We start from the raw sequence: 18,561 nt of genomic DNA on the forward strand, positions 1-18,561 counted from the left end.
AGCATAACAGCCCCACAGAAATACAGCATAGAAGCAGCAGTTTGAAAAATGCCTGGAGTACCTGGGCAGGAGATTTATTTACTGATCTCAGAGTGTGTGCTAGAGGTGTAGGGATTATTAGGAGAATTCTCCAAGAACAAAAGAGCTGGCAGGCATCATTCTCCTCCCAGCCTAGACACACGGACACTTGTGGGAACCAGTGTGGCACCTAGACTCACAACTTAACTTTCTAGCAGCACACACTGCCCCCTCCTGCCAGGCCTCTGCTCTAGGTCCCCGGCCACAACAGAGCTGCACAAACCTTGCTAACACAGCACACTCCACCCCAGTGTTCTCCTGTGGACCTGCCCCTCCAATAAACCCTTGGCCAAAGCCCATCCAAAGTGGTGCCACAAGCCTAGCATGGTGTAAGCAGCCCCAACAGGGACCAGCATCACTCCAAAGTGACTCCTATCCTGGGGCGAGGGGAAGATAACCACACATGCAAGTCCATCTGCAGCCCCAGCAGTGGGCTGGGGGCAAGCCCCCTGGTCTTACCATAGGCTGCACCCACCAATGAAAATTTCTTAGGGGACAACACAGAGAAAGTACCCAGCAGTTCAGTGTTACCACATCTCTGGCAAAAGCCCAAGGTGGCTCCAGAATGACCCACTAACAACACAGGGAGCAAACTCTGCCCACAACTAACAAAGAAATCCATCACAGATGACTGGAATGAAGGCAAAAACAGCTCAGCCACAACTGTAGGGCATATGCAACACACGTAGGAGACACTCCTGAAGCACCAGGTTCTGGTGAACAGAGGACATTGCACTGCAGGGCACTACAGGACCTCTTTCTCATAAGGCCATTACTTTCAAGAGCAGGAAACGTAGCTGATTTTATATATATAAATATAGATATAAATATATAGATATATAGATATAGATATATAGATATATATAGATATATATATAGAAACACCAAGAGTTAGACATTATGAGGAGACAGAGAAATATATCCCAAATGAAAGAATAGGATGAAATCACAGCAAAAGAGTTAAACAAAACAGAGATAAGTAATATGCCTGATAGAGAATTTAAAGTAACGGTCATAAAGATACTCACTGGACTTTAGAAAAGATTGGAGGACCTCAGAGACAAAAAAGAGACAAAAAACATAATAAACAACCAATCGGAGATGAAGAATTCCAATAACTGAAATTAAAAATACACTATATTAAATAAATTGTGGACTGAAGGAAGCAGAAGAATGGATCAGCAACCTGGAGGACAGAGTAATGAAAGTAATCAGACTGCACAGGAGAGAGAAAAAATAATAACAAAAAATGAAAATACAGTAAGGGAACTGGGCAACACCAACAAGCATAATAACATTCATATTATAGGGATCCCAGAAGGAGAAAAGAGAGAAAAGGGGGAAGAAATTTTATTTGATGAAATAAAAGCTTTGAAAACTCCCCAAATCTGGGGAAGGAAAAAGAAATCCAGATCCAGGAGGTAGAGAGAGTCCCCAACAAAATCAACCCACGGAGGTCCATAGAAAGACACATAATAATTAAAATGGCAAAAAGTAGTGATAAAGAGAGAATTTTAAAAGCAGCAAGAGAAAATAGTTATATACAAAGAAAATCCCATAAGGGCTTTTTCAGCAGAAACTTTGCTGGTCATTTTTCAGCAGAAACTTAGCAGGTCAGAAGGAAGTGGTATGATTCATTCAAAATGCTGAAAGAAAAAATCTGCAGTGAAGAATACTCTATCCAGCAAGGCTATCATTCAGAATAGAAGGAAAGATAAGGAGTTTCCCAGACAGACAAAAGTTAAAGGAATTTATGATCACTAAACCAGCCCCACAAGAAATGTTAAAGGGTACTCTTGGAGTGGAAAAAAAAAAAGAAGACCATACGCAGGAGTTAAAAAAGGAGGAAGCACAAAAGCAATAAAATTAAGTACATCTATAAAAATCAGTCAAGGGATTCTCAAAAAAAAAAAGAATGTAAAGTATGACACCATATACCTAAAACATGGCAGGGGATAAAGAATGGGTTCAAACTTAGAGACTGTTATATGCAAAAGATGTTATATACAAACCCAATGCTGACCACAAATCAAAAACTAGTGATATGCAAAAAATAAAAAGGAATTCAAGTATATCACTGAAAAAAAGGCAGCAAACAGTGAGAAAAGAGAGCAAGAGAATAAAGAAAAAGAACTATAAAAACAGCCATAAAACAGTAACAAAATGGCTATTAGTACAAAGCTATCAATAACTCTTTGGAATGTAAATGGACTAAGAGCTCCAATCAAAGGACACAGGATAACAGGTGGATAAAAAAGCAAGACCAATCTATATGTTGCCTATAAGAGACTCATTTCAGACCTAAAGACACATGCAGATTGAAAGTGAAGGGATGGAAAAAATTTATCATGCAAATGGAAGTGGAAAGAAAGCCAGGGTAGTAATACTTATATTGGAGAAAACAGACTTTAAAACAAAGACTGTAACAAGAGACAAAGAAAGACATTATACAACCATAAAAGGAACAATCCAATAAGAAGATACACCAACTGTAAATATTTATGCACCCAAGATGGGAGCACCCAAATACATAAGCAGCTAACATAAAGGAAGTAATCAATAGTAATTCAGTAACAGTAGAGGACCTGAACACCCCACTTATATCAATGGACTGACCACCAAAACAAAAAATCAAAAAGGAAACAGTGGCTTTGAGTGACACATTGGACCACATGAATCTAACATATATTTAGAACATTCTATCCTAAAACAGCAGCATATACAATCTTTTCAACAGCACATGGAACATTCTCCAGAATATATTACATATTAGGCCACAAAATAAGTCTCAATAAATTAAAAAAGACTGAAGTCATTCCATGAATCTTTTCTGACCATGACACTATGAAACTAGAAATCAACCACAAGAAAAAAATATGGAAAAAACACAAATACATGAAGATTAAATAGCATAACACTAAACAGTGAATGGGTCAACCAAGAAATCAAAGAGGAAATCCAAAACTACATGGAGACAAATGAAAATGAAAACACAACAGTCCAAAATCTTTAAGATGCAGCAAAAGCTGCTCTGAGAGGAAAGTTCATAGCAATATAAGGCCTGCATGAAGATGCAAACAAATTCTCAAATAAAAAACCAACCTTACACTGAAAGGAGCTAGAAAAAGACGGGGAAAAAAAAAAAACCAAAACCAAAAGAAGGAAAAAAAATAATAAAGATTAAAGCACAAGTAAGCAAAAGAGAAACTAAATTAACAATAGAACAGATCAATGAAACCAGGAGCTGGCTCTTTGAAAAGATCAACAAAATTGATAAACTTTTAACCAGACTCATAAAAGAGAGAGGACTCAAACAAAATCAGAAATGAAAAAGGAAAAATAGCAACTGACAACACAAAAACACAAAGAATTACAAGAGAATATTATGAAAAAATTACATGCCAACAAATTGGACAACCTAGACACAGATAAATTGCGAGAAAAATAGAATCTTTCAAAACTGAATCAGAAGGAAATAGAAAATTTGAACATACTGAATTCTAGCAATGAAATTGAATCAGTAATCAAAAAACTCCCAACAAATCAAAAGTCCAGAACTAGATGGCTTCACAGGCAAATTCTGCTAAATATTTAAAGGCTAGTTAGTACCTATCCTTCTCAAAGTATTCCAAAAAATAGAAAAGGAAGGAAAATTTCTAAATTCATTCTATGAAGCTAGCATTACCCTGATATCAAAACCAGATAAAGACACCACAAAAAAAAAGAGAACTATAGGCCAGTATCTCTGATGAACATAGATGCAAAAATCCTCAATAAAATACCTGCAAACCAAATCCAATAATACATTTTAAAAAAATCATTCACTATGATCAAGTGGGATTTATTCCAGGGTTGCAAGAGTGGTTCAATATTCACAAATCAATCAACATGATACATCACATCCATAAGAGAAAGGATAAGAAACATATGGTCATTTCAACAGATGAAGAAAAAGCATTTGACAAAGTATATCCATTCATAATAAAAACCCTTAATAAAGTGACTTTAGAGGTAACATACCTCAATATCATAAAGGCCATATATGAAAACCCACAGCTAACATCATCAATGGGGAAAAATTGAGAGCTTTTCCCCTAAGGTCAGGAACAAGACAAGGGTGTCCACTCTCACCACTTTTATTCAACATAGTAATGGCACAACATTCAGACAACAAAAATAAATAAAAGGCATCCAAATCAGTAAGGAAAGAAGTAAAATTTTTACTATTTGCAGATGACATGACACCGTATATAGAAAACCCTAAAGACCACCAAAAAACTGCTAGAACTGATAAATTCAGTAAATTCACAGGATACAAAATCAATGTACAGAAATCTGTTGTGTTGCATTTCTACACACCAATAATGAAGCAGCAGAAAACAATCCCATTTACAATTGCATCAGAAATAATAAGATACCTAGGGATAAACCTAACTTAAGAAGTAAAAGACCTGTACTCTGAAAACTATAAAACATTGATGAGGGGCGCCTGGGTGGCTCAGATGGTTAAGTGTCTGCCTTCGGCTCAGGTCATGATCCCAGGGTCCTGGGATCGAGCCCCACATCGGGCTCTCTGCTTCACGGGAAGCCTGCTTCTCCCTCTCCCTCTGCCTCTCCCAATGCTCATGCTCCCTCATTCTGTATCTCTGTGTCTCAAATGAATAAATAAAATCTTTAAAAAAAAATTGATGAAAGAGATTGAAGACAACACAGAGAAATGGAAAAACATTCCATTCTCATGGATTGGAAGAACAAATAGTGTTAAAATGTCTATACTACACAAAGCAATCTACACATTAATGCAATCCCTATCAACATACCAATAGCATTTTTCACAGAACTAAAAAAAAACCATCCTAAAATTTGTATGGAACCACAAAAGACCCCAAATAACAAAAGCAATCTTGAAAAAGAAAAGCAAAGCTGAAGGCATCACAATTCCAGACTTCAAGTTGTATTACAAAGCTGTAGTGATCAAAACAGTATGGTACTGGCAAAAAAAATTGACATACAGATCAATGGAACTGAATAGAAAATCCAGAAATAAACCCACAATTACGTGGTCAATTAATCTTCAACAAAGCAGGAAAGAACATCCAGTGGGAAACAGTCTCTTCAACAAATGGTGTTGAGAAAACTGAACAGCAACATGCAAAAGAATGAAACTGGACCACTTTCTTACACCATACACAAAAATATATTCAAAATGAATGAAAGACCTAAATGTGAGACCTGAAACCATAAAAATCCTAGAAGAGAGAAAGGCAGTAATTTCTCTGACATCAGCTGTAGCAACTTTTTTCTAGATAGGTCCCCTGAAGCAGGAAACAAAAGCAAAAATAAACTATTGGAACTACATCAAAATAAAAAGCTTCTGCACAGTGAAGGAAACAACCAACAAAACTAAAAAGCAACCTACAGAATGGGAGAAGATATTTCCAAATGACATATCCAATGAAGGGTTAGTATCCAAAATATATAAAGAACTTATAACACTCACCCAAAAAACAAATAATTCAATTGAAAAATGGGCAAAAGAAATGAACAGACATTTCTCCAAAGAAGATGTACAGATGGTCAACAGACACATGAAAAGATGCTTATCATCACTTACCATCAGGGAAATACAAATCAAAACCACAATGAGATATCACCTCACGCCTGTCAGAATAGCTAAAATCAAACACAAGAAACAAGTGCTGGTGAGGATGTGGAAAAAAGGAACCCTCTTGTACTGTTGGTGGGAATGTAAACTGGTGTGGCCATTCTGGAAAACAGTATGGAGGTTCCTCAAAAAGTTAAAAATAGAACTACCCTATGATCCAGCAATTGCACTACTGGGTATTTACCCAAACAATACAAAAACACTAATTTGAAGGGATACATGCACCTCTATGCTTAATGCAGCATTATTTACAATAGGCAAACTATGGAAGCAGCCCAAGTGTCCACCCATAGATGAATGGATAAATATGTAATATAATATATATGACATATACATATATAATATATAACATTATATACACACACAATAGAATATACTCAACCATACAAAAGAACAAAATCTTGCCATCTGCAATTGACATGCTAAGGAAGGGGTACAATGCTAAGCAAAATAAGTCCGTCAGAGAAAGATAAATACCTTATGATTTCACTCCTATGTGGAATTTAAGAAACAAAACAAATGAGAGCAAAGAGAAAAAAGAGACAGAGAAACCAAGAAACAGACCCTTAACTATAGAGAACAAACTGATGGTTACCAGAGGAAAGGTGGGCAGGGTGGATGAGTTAAATAAGTGATAGGGATTAAGGAGTGCACTTGAGATGAGCACCAGACGTTGTGTGGAATTGTTTAATCATTATATTATACACCTGATATTAATATTACACTGAATGTTAACTAGCATTAAAATAAAAACTTAAAAAAAATAAATAAGAGAAGGCACAAATAGCCAACACCAAGATTGAAAAGAGAACATAACTATAGACGCTGCAGACAATTTTATAGAAAATGTAGACGAACTGGGCAAAATCCAGAAAAATATTATTTACCAAAATTGAAGAAATAACAAAATAACACTACAACTATTGATGAAATTGTATGATAAATTGCAAACCTTTTCACAAAGAGAACTCTAGGCCCTGGAGGCTTCATCAACGAGTTCAACTTTATCCAGATATAATGTATGTGCAATAAAATGCAGAATTATTTTTAGTGTAACAATTTGGCAAGCTTTGACAAATGTCTTTACAGCCATGTAATGATAACATAAATCAAAATATAGATCATTTCCATCATCCCAGAAAGTACACTTATGCCCTTTTGCAGTCTAAACCCCACTTCCCAGAAGCAACCAATGTTCTGCTGTCTCTATAAATTGGCTTTGTCTATTCTAAAACTTCACTTAAATGGAATCATGCCAAATATATTCTCTTGTTATAGAGATTATGTTGCTATGTTCTGAGATTCATCCATGTTTCTGTAGGTCTTTTTTACTGCTGAGTAATATTCAATTGCATGAATATAACAAATTTGTTTATCTAGTCTCCTGTTAATGGACATCTGAATTATTTCTAGTTTTTTATAAATAAAGCTGCTATGAACATTCTTGTGCAATACTTTTAGTAAACATGTTTTCATTTCTCTTATGTAAATATCTGAAAATAATTGCTGGATTATGTATGCTTAGTTTTACAAGAAATAACCAAAGCATTTTTAAAGTGATTGTACTATTTTACACTCCTAATAACAATGTTTGAAAGTCCTGGTTAACCAATATCCTCCTCACTAACATTTGTTGTTGACAGTCTTTTTAACTTCAGCCATTCTTGTGGGCAGTGCTCAGCTTCATGGGCATAAGAACTGTGTAATGATACAACACCCTGAACTTAGTTTCCTGCTCTGTTGTAGTCATCCTGAAATTTTTAATGATTTTTGATTAATGATTCTGTAGTCATCCTGAAATTTTTAATGAAAGGTGCCCCACCTTTTCATTTTGCACTAAGCCCTACAAATATGCAGCTGGTTCTGCTTGTGGGTGTAGTTATATCTCATTGTGGTTCTATTTTTCATTTCTTAGAACTATAGTGTTGAATATTTTTTTCATGAGCTGATTAGTCATTTGTACATTTCCTTTGTGAAGTGTCTATTCTTTTGCCAACATTTTTATTTTTTATTGTGGTAAAACACCTATAACATAAAATTTACCATCTTAACCTTTTTTAACTGTACAGTTAGTTTATATTATTGTGCAACCAATCTCCAGAACTATTTTCATCTTATAAAACTGGAGCTCAGTTCTCATTAAACAACTCCACTTTTTCCCTCCCGACAGCCTTTGGCAACCACCATTCTCTGGCCTATGAATTTGACTACTCTTAGGTACCTCATATCAGTAGAATAATACACCATTTGTCCTTTTGTCCTCAAAGTTTATCCACACTGTAGCATCTATCAGAATTTCCTTCTTTCTTAAGGCTGAGTAATATTCCACTGTGTGTGAGTGTGTGTGTGTGTGTGTGTATACACACATTTTGTTTGTCCATTAAATATGGACAATAAATCAATAAATGTTGGGTTGCTTTTATCTTTTGGCTATCATGAAAATGTTGCTTATGAACATGAGTGGACACATATCTCTTTGAGACCCTGCTTTTAATTCTTTTAGGTATATACCCAGAAGTGGAATTACTGGATCATACGGTTAATTCTCTTTTTAATTTTTTGAGTAACCACCAGACTGCTTTCCATGGTGATGGCACCATTTGACATTCTCACCAACAATGTATAAGAATTCAAAATGATCTACAACTTCACCAACACTTTTATAGTACCTATTCATCAATATGTCATTTGTCAAATAAATGTTTTTGTCAGTATTTGCAACTTCTTTGTACCTTGACTATTTTTTTTTAAGATTTTATTTATTTATTTGACAGAGACAGAGATAGTGAGAGCAGGAACACAAGCAGTGGGAGTGGGAGAGGGAAAAGCAGGCTTCCCACCTAGCAGAGAGCCCGATGCGGGGCTCGATCCCAGGACCCTGGGATCATGACCTGAGCCAAAGGCAGACGCTTAATGACTGAGCCACCCAGGCGCCCATGTATCTTGACTATTTTCTTAAGACACCTTTTGAAATGTAGATCTTTCAGATTTTGATGAAGTCTAATTTATCATAATTTTATGAATATTGCTTTCTGTGCCCTAAGAAATCTTTGCTGACCTCCAAGCCATGAAGATATTCTACTATATCTTCCTCTAGAGGCTTTAGAGGTCAATATTTTTAGGTCTATAGCCCATTTAAAATTAACTTTTGTTTGTGGTTTGAGGTAGGAGGGTTTTTTCTCCATATGGATATTCAGTTACTCTAAAACATTTGTTGAAAAAACTTTCATTTCTCCCATTGTATTTTTTTTGTCACCTCTGTTGAAAAATCAATGTACTATATATCAACTAGTCTATTTCTAAACTTTCCATTCGATTCCACTGATCTCTTTGTCTATCTTAAATATAATAATACACTACCTTGATTACTGTAGCTTTACAGTAAATCCTCAAATCAGGCAGCCTAAATCCTCTGACTTCATTCTTTTTTTTCCAAAATTGTTGGGTCCTTTGCATTTTTATTAGCAGCTTGTTAAGGTCTATTTAAAAAAAAAAAAAGATTTGCTGGAATTGTGATGGGGATTGACTGACTCTCTAGATCAATTTGGGAAAATTTGACATCTTAAAGAAATCAAGGCATCTAATCAATGAACATGAATATGTATATTTACTTAGGTCTTCTTTGTCTCAGCAATGTTAGTACTTCTTAGTGTATGAATCTTCAATATATTTTGTTAAACTTGTCTCTATTATATGGATTTTGATACTACTGTGATATTGTGTTTTAAAATTTTTCAGTTAGTAACTGTCAATAGACAGAAATACAATTGATTTTTGGTAATCAACTCTGTATCCAGTGACTTTGCCAAGTTCACTTACTAGTACACTAGCAACTTGGCAGAAACGTTAGAATTTTTAATATAGACAAATATATCACTTAAGAAGAGACAGTTTAAGGGCACCTGGGTGGCTCAGTCAGTTAAGCATCTGCCTTTGGCTCAGGTCATGATCTTGGGGTCCTGGGATCAACCCCTGTATCAGGTTCCCTACTCAGTGGGAAGTCTGCTTCTCTCTCTCCCTCTGCCCCTCCCCCTACTTGTGCACTTTCTCTCTCTCTCTCTCAAATAAAATAAAATAAAAATCTAAAAAAAAAGAGATAGTTTAACTTATTCTTTTCTAATCTATATATCTTTTTCATATCATCTCTTTTTTTGTTCTGCTTCTCTTTTGGCTTTATCAAAATTTTTTAGTATTCCACTTTTTGGTTTTTGGTTCAGAGGAGATGAAGGTGCAACTGTCTTAGGTCGTCCCAAATCCAGGTTCATCTGACACAGCTGCCTCCACCATGCTGCCTAAGTTCAACCCCAGTGAGATCAAAATTGTATACCTGAAGGGCACCACTGGGGAAGTTATCTGCCCCAGCCCTGAAGATCAGCCCCCATGTCTGTCTCCAAAAAACGTTGGTGATGACATTGCCAAGGAAACCAGTGAATGGAAGGGTCTGAGGATTACAGTGAAACGGATCATTCAGAACAGAAAGCCCAGATTGAAGTGGTACCTTCTGCCTCTGCCCTGATTATCAAAGCCCTCAAGGAACCGCCAAGAGACAAAAAGCAGAAAAACATTAAGCACAGTGGAAATACCACTTCTGATGAGATTGTCAACAAAGCCCAACAGATGCAGCACCAATCTTTAGCTAAAAGACTCTCTGGAACGATTAAAGAGATCCTGGGGACTGCCCAATCTGTGAGCTTAAATGTTGATGGCCACCACCCTCATGATATCATAGATAACAACAATAGTGTGCAACAGAATGCCCAACTAAGTTAAGAATTACAAAGGAAAATATTTCAATAAAGGATCATTTGACAACCAATGAAAAAAAATTATTTAGTATTCCATTTCAGTTCCTCTATTGGCTTTTCACTATGTTTCTTTGCATTATTTTACAGTGGCTGCTCTAGGGAGAGTAATATGTATCACTAACTTACCATAGTCTACTTAAGACTTAATAGAGTACTATTTCACGTATAATGTAAAAATCTTACAACAAAATAGTCATATTATCCTCCTGCTCTTTGCGCCATGGTTATCATATATCTTTTTTTTTTATTAACATATAATGTATTATTTGTTTCAGGGGTACATGTCTGTGATTCATCAGTCTTACACAATTCACAGTGCTCACCATAGCACATACCCTCCCCAAAGTCCATCACCAGCCACCCCATCCCTCCCACCCAACTCCACTCCAGCAACCCTCAATTTGTTTCCTGAGATTAAGAGTCTCTTATGATTTGTCTCCCTCTCTGGTTTCATCTTGTTTCATTTTACCCTCCCTTCCCCTATGCACTCTATATAGCATTTCTTAAAGAAGCCATATATACACTTTAAAAATTAAGAAAAATATATACAGCCTTTTATATTTATCTACATAATTGTTTCTAGTTTTCTCATTCCATCCATTGATTTAAGTTTTCATCTGATGTCATTTTCCCTCAGATGGAAAAAAAATTCCTTTAGCATGTCTTTAACACATTTAGTACAACTCTCAGTGTCCTTATTTTTGCTGCATACAGAATTGTGGCTTGATAGTTTCTTTCTGGCACCATTTTACATATGTCATTCCTTTGTTATCTGGCCTTCACTGTCCTGATTCAAGGTCAGCCCTTATTTGTATCATTGTTTCCCCTTTCTCTGGCTGCTTTTAAAAGTTTCTCTTTATTTGGGTTTACCTACTGTGACTCAGGCACACCTGCGTAGGTATCATTTTCTGTTTATCTTGCTCTGGATTTGCTAAAAGCCACAGATCTGCAAGTTTCTGCTTTTTATTAAATGTGGGAAAGTTTTAAGAAATCTTTCAAATAACTTTCTTTTGCCCTATTCTCTTTCTCCCCTCTTCTTAGGGTCTCCAGTTACACATTTAAAACCACTTGATATTGTTCCACGGGTGACTGAGGAACCCTTCCTTTTTTTTTTAATCTTTGTTCTGTGTTTCTCTGACTAATCATTTCTATTGATCCAGCTTCAAGTTCACTGTCACTGTTTTCATCCATCTTCAATCTACTACAAGGACCTTTGAAGTTTGAAGTTTAAAATATTTTACTTTTCAATGGTACAATTTCCATTTGATGCTTTTTTAAAGTTTCCATTTCTTCACTGAGATTCTCCATTTATTCATTATAACCATACTCTCCATCTTTGAATATACTTATAAAAACTATATAAATGAACTTACCTCCTAATTCCAACATCTGGGTCATCTTAGAGTAATATCCTATTGACTTATTTTTATACTACTAATGGTTATCTGTGTCATCTTCATTTTAGGGCTACTACAAGTAATGCTGCTATGAATATTGTGTATATTTCTCTTGATTCTACCTATAGAAGGCTGAATTACAGGATATATGTTATCAATTATCTTTCTATAGGATTCCAGCAGTTTGAGAATTCTTTTCATTGTTAACACAATGTTTATATATTTTTAATCTCAAATAGTATTAAAAGGAAGGTATAAGATTTTTGCTTTCCTAGAAAAGGAACATCTTTCAAACACTGAGAACCACAGTTTTCCATTCAAGACTCAAAAACTATTTGAGTACTTACTGTCAGATGTTGTTCAAAGACTTAGGAATATGATAATAAACAAATTAGGGCTCCGACATCATAGCTGACATTCCCTAACTTTAACTTGTTTCTATAAAATCAATGGTTCTCAAACTTCTTGTGCAGCAGGATAATCATATATAGACCTCTATAATATGTAGATTATCTACATATTATATACCAAACCTACTCGATCTCAAATTTGAAGGTATGGGTAAGGAATATGAATACACACATATCCCACACATATTCATATATTTAAGCTGCTTAGATTATTCTGATACAGTTATGTCACAGACAAGCACTCTATTAAAAGGATTGATTCCTACAGTCTCAAAAGAATTTTTGAAAATAACTACTACAATATAAGTTAAATTAAGTTCTCATCTACTTACTAGTATTTGAAAAACAAAAATAAACATTCCAAATACCTTTATCTCATAAACATTCAGTTGCTTGCTTTCTGCTGTGCCCTTTTTTTTTAAGGCCTTATTCTGTAAAAAATTAAAATAAAGAATTATGCTTAGTAACAACATGATTCAATTTTGCCCTGTTACTGACTTAGACTGAAATTACTAAAGGAAAGGAAAGCATTATTCTCTAGAAGTGTAGTGAAAAAAATCGTTTTTCTTTAGTAGTTTAATTTTGAGAATCAGTACATACCTCCTGCTGGAGTTCTTCAATACACTTGCTTTTATTTTCAACTTGTTTCCTTAAATTGTTACACTAAAAAATTATAAGAAATTATAATTATTTTATTTAATATTCCAGTCAAAATAAGTAATTTAAAACAAAAATATTGCATAAAATAATATAAAGGTCACTATAAAAATCATGTAGTTTAGTAATTCCATTAATGTAAAAAATTATGTGATCAAGCATAAATTTTAATAAAGATTTTATCAATACAAATTTGAAATTCTTCACATTTCTTAACCTACTTAAAGAACACATGAATTCAATTACTTTAAGGAAAATGTTCCTCTTGGTCAATTCTATATAAAAGACTGAATTATATTATTAATCGGATTTTGAAAAGCTACAGCCAGAGGTAAGATATATATAACTTTGCCTTCTTCCTTACTAATTATTCCTCATTTCTCATTTCTGAGTCTCTTTTACTTTTTATATTTGGGGAAAGGGAAAAATGTGATACTCTATCTCCTCCTAACTACATTCTAACTCTTCTTTCAGAAATAACACCTAAACCACTTTCTTATATCTTACTCTGAGAGACTATTTCACCTGAGTACACTGGCATGATTGGACTAAGAGGCATTAATCTAAGAAATAATTGGAGTACCATAAAAGCAGCACAGATTTCTAAACAGTCCTAAAACATTACAGATATGTAAGTTGCACTAATTTCCATCAAAATAGAAAGAAACTCCAATGGAAAAAAATTTAATCTCTCAGCACAAAATACTCTGCTAAATATTTTTATTGCAAAACCCACATGCAGTCATAATTGACTATTATTCTAAAACATGAGTAATACATGGCACAGCTGTTTAATATCTCATTTTTAATATGCCCAACCCCTAAATGGTCTACTTCAGAAAACTCAAAAGAAAACAAAGGAAGAAAAGCTACAGAAAGATGAGAAACATTTTGGTGATTTTCATGCCAATTTTACTGGTATAAATACATTAGCGGGTGCAACTATTTGTGTATACAATTTTTACTTATTTTAAAAATCAAGGATTTCCAATTTGGGCAGAAAAGCCACCTGTATACTCTGAACAACCTTCCTGATAAAGATAATTTAAAAGGAAATGGCTACAAAATAAGGAATCTGCTTACTTGAAATTACAACTTTAAAGTGATAACAGTAGGTTTGGGGGTAGCACCAAAGCCAGCTAAGGACATCTGCTGAAACTACCTAGTGTAAGGGAGATAGATAAAACTTAGAGCTCACTAAAGGTGAGGAATTCAATAAGACAATGCTGCATAAAGCCACAAACTCAAAAGACTATTCCATGAAAATGTAAAAAATAAAATCTGCCACACAGAAGGGTCACAAGAAAACTTGGCTTGACGCTAGCACTGAGCGAAAGGTATCAAAATCTTCCCTGAAAATTTGTAGCCATGAGATAGCCTTACATGAGTTTATAGCCTGAATTCATGCTATCTCTATAATTTGGAAAAACCTAAAATGGAGAATTTAATTTAAAATGGCTCCTGGTAAATAGTGCTCCCAAGAAAATCTTTTTGGGAAGATAGAAACTTTGACATAAGCCTCAAAGAAGTCCCACAGATAAAATTCCAAAGAATCATGAAAAAAAAAAAAAGAATTAAGAATCAATGAGTAAACACCAGCAGAAAGAACAAAAAGCAGAATCAGACCTGAAAAGACTTCAGATATTGGTATTCCTATAAAGCCATCTTTAGAACTAGCGTTACTACAATCCAAAAGTAAGTGTATATCTTACTAAAATAATGACATCAAAACTATCAACTTTGAATGTAATTTGACTGCCCATCTTACTCTCCTCTCTTTCTGAATAAGCTAATGAAAATTAAAATAATTTGTCACACCTTTTAAATTTAAATAATCTCCAAATTTAGGGCTACTGAAGATAAATGTATTTGGTAGAATTCCCAAAATTCTTTTTTTTTTTTTAAGATTTTATTTATTTGACAGAGAGAGACATAGCGAGAGAGGGAACACAAACAGGGGAATGGTAGAGGGAGAAGCAGGCTTCCTATGGAGCAGGGAGCCCAATGTGGGGCTTGATCCCAGGACCCCGGGATCATGACCTGAGCCGAAGGCAGACGCTTAACGACTGAGCCACCCAGGCGCCCCAAATTCCCAAAATTCTTGAAAAGGTTTTAAACTACCAGGTTTTTTTTTTTCCAATCACAGTTCATCTCGATGTAATATAATTCACAGGCATAGAAACAAAGAATTTTATTCACCACAATTCTAGGCAGAATAAAATGATGTTATCAGAGGTCAGAACTTCAGAGATGAACTATACTTTTCCAGACTACTTACTGTATAGAAGATCAAGTTTAGGATAAATGTGTGGAGACAGGAGAAGTGAATTGGGATGGACAGCCAGGCAGTAAAAACACTTCACAACTTCACATAAAGAGAGCAGAAAATTTTCTGTAGCTCCTTTGATTATATGAGTGAGAGAAATGTCTAACAATAATCTTTTAAAAGCATCTTGCCACTCTAAAGATATCTGCAACAAATATAGCTGCTAAGAGTGTAAAATGTGGGGAAAGGGAAGAGATAACTAAAGAGGAGTTTAATGAAACTTTGCTCTTTGAAGCACTGTACAAAACTCCTGAACCCAGAGCTTCTTCAAAGAAACCTGCAGTAAAAATCCAAAATTATTCCTTAAAGCCTTCAAAGAGAATTGAAATCTCTTTAGGACCAGTGTAAAGGCTGGTCCTAAAGAACCTAGTCATACTGTTGTTACGAAGTCTCTTTTCTCAAAAATGCTTTTTTCCATTTGATAATACCTTGTTTTCTAAGATCTTCATTTGTTTCTCTTTTTTTAAAACTTCACATTCAATGCTGCGAGCCTAAAAAACATTATTTGTCATCATATTTAAAATGTTAACAGAATTTCTATTTTCTTCTATGCGTATCTTTCAGAAATGGAATCATAAAACTTAGTCTTATATTTCTACAAAAATATACATACTCCCAGTTTATTGCAGTATCTTTTTAAAAAAGAAATTGTCTTTAATGTTTTTGTGTTAATGCTCATCAGTCTTATTTTAATCTTAGCCCAATATCACTTTGTAATATTTTATCAACTTTCCCAGTTTACCTTGAATTTTTTACAGTTGTCTTGTCAAATGTTTATAATCTTCTAAATATGTCTTTCACAAACACGTTAATCTGAACCTCAGAACAACCCAATGATAAAGAAAGGGCAGGTATTATTATCTCCATTTTAGAGATGAGAAAATAGGCTCAGAGAAAGCATGTATGAAATATAAATGTCTGAACTAAGGTAGTGGATTGGGGGGAAAAGTGTAATGAATTTCAATGTCAGGCAAATTTCTGAGAACTACTTGCAAATTGGATTCTTTCTGGGAAACTGTTTCAATAAGTAAATTGAAATCCAACCTCGGAAAAAGCTTAAATATTCCAACTTGTCTTGCATTTTGGGCTTTTTTCCTTAACTCATCACTAATATCTTGTACATTGGTAAAATATATTTAAATTCTTGGTAAAGGATTTTTATTTTACATTAAACACCAAATTCATGTTTTTTTCCCATCACAAAAGGATTAGTGTCTTGAAGCAGCCTCTGATGCAAATTTTAAAATAGTAAATTACATAGCAAGTCTTCAGGAGATTAAATTCCTTTTTCTGGTTGAACTTAATTAATATGAAACTGAACGAAAAAAATAGCTTTTTGAGAGAAAAAAATGTGGTATAGTCTAAAGAATGTTAGAAGACCAGCACTACTACTAAGAGTTATGTAGCTTTTCAAGGCTTTTTTACCCTTTGGAGGCCCAATTTCTTAATTCATAAAATGAGAACAAAAATAACTTGTGGTTAACTAAGAGAACATATATAAAGAACTAGAATGTTCTTGGTACACTGTAAGCCCTTAAAAATATTAGCTCATCTCATCCTTAAAATCTTAGTTGTAAAATAGTCTTACAACTTTCTAAAAATAAATATGACACTTCTCAGGTCAAAACTCTTCAATAATGTCAAATTCCTAAATATAGTTTATGAGGCCTTAAATAATCTGCCCTCATCTCTCCCAACCTTCATTTCCCCTATCCTTCAACTCTCCATGCTCATCTCTCTACCCTCATCTTTTCCTACTCCATCCACTATTACTACTATCTTAAACTCCACCTTTCATCCAAGATGAAGTTTCCATAGTTGTTTAAATATGACACTCTCTCATACTCTGTATATAGTCTATGTGTATGCTTATAATTTATAATACTCTTCTCCCTGATATATTTGTGTCTACCCCTCTGCCTTCCACTAATTCCTATTAATCTTAGGTTTCAAACCGAATGTCACTTCTTCCAGGAGGCTTGTCCTGACTCAACTTTTGATTAGATACTCCTTGTATAGGCTCCAGTAGCAATTATATAGAGGAGTTATTTTAGTCTGGCCACCATTCTTTCCTGAGAAGACTCTGTTAGTGTAAATTCCATAATAATCCTCCTAAATCCATGTAGTTTGATGGAAGATGATCTGTCTAGGAATAGGTAGGTACACAGCTCAGGCTTCACCAAATTACTCTACCCCTTAACCACAATGATTGACTCAGGAATAAGTAAGTAAACTAAACTAGGCCAAAGTCCTCTCCAAGATTTTTTTTCAGAGCTTTCAAGACACTTTTTTAAAGCCTTCCAACTAATTCCAGTATCTTTCACATCTCCCCATTCCATTCTTAAAAATTAAAAATGTGACTTCCCTAATTAAAAAAAATTTAATTGGATCACACATTATCCACCAGAACAAATGAAATCCAAATTGGGCACCCAGAACAGTGCCTGGCACAGGTAGGTAGCTAATAATATGTGCTGAGTGAGTGAAAAAACACAGTCAAGGCCTTCACAATCTAGCTTGATCTATCTATTTTGGCAAATCTTTTCCCCACTATGTATATTGTATACTATCATCAGGTCACATACTATTCTACTTTTGTGACATTCTTCCCTAAAAACCTTCCTATCTCAATTTGTTGAAATCATATCCACCAAAGCACAACACAAACGTATCAATTTATCAGTATGTTCTTTACTACTAAAACACGAACACTTTTAGCCTAAAAATGTAAATCAACATTAAGTATTGAGCATTTGTGAAAGAAATTTGGAATTAGGCTACTATTTCTTCTAGATATAAACCATGTAAGCAAAATAACCCAACTTTGCCTATGGTTTTAAGGTCAACAGCCTACAACAGTCCCTATATTGATAGCATACTTCACTTTATTTTTTTTTAGACATGTGGTGTTGATTTTATGATTTGAAATTCTGTTATACAATTTATTATTAAATATAACATACATTTTCTTCACTCTTGTCCAATTTACATTTAACTTCATCTTCTTTCTGTTTTAGTTCTTCTCTCACAGATTGCAGTTCATTCCTTAAAGGAAATGGAAGAGTGACATTGTAAAAAAATTTAAAATTTTTGTTTTACTCCTTTTCTGGGATTTGTTAAAATGGTTGTCTATTATATTTTTTTTGTTGGTTTAAATTTTCATTTTGTTTGGTAATTTTTCATGCATTAATGTCAACAGGCACACTTCCTCTCCTACATTTAA

At 34.4% G+C, this 18,561-nt stretch overlaps 1 protein-coding gene across 1 annotated transcript in view; it reads right to left on the reverse strand.

Annotated features, from left to right (window-relative positions):
* SYCP1 (synaptonemal complex protein 1) overlaps window positions 1-18,561 on the reverse strand; it is a 146,474-nt gene that overhangs the window by 46,759 nt on the left and 81,154 nt on the right. The window contains exons 20-22 of the mRNA XM_078072570.1: window positions 18,302-18,383; window positions 12,956-13,018; window positions 12,724-12,786 (exon numbers count right to left, since the gene is read on the reverse strand). Coding sequence (XP_077928696.1) covers window positions 12,724-12,786; window positions 12,956-13,018; window positions 18,302-18,383 — 208 coding nt within the window. The remainder of the gene's footprint in view (window positions 1-12,723; window positions 12,787-12,955; window positions 13,019-18,301; window positions 18,384-18,561) is intronic.

This window comes from Halichoerus grypus, chromosome 5, assembly GCF_964656455.1.
Source record: "Halichoerus grypus chromosome 5, mHalGry1.hap1.1, whole genome shotgun sequence".
Classification (NCBI taxonomy): domain Eukaryota; kingdom Metazoa; phylum Chordata; class Mammalia; order Carnivora; family Phocidae; genus Halichoerus; species Halichoerus grypus.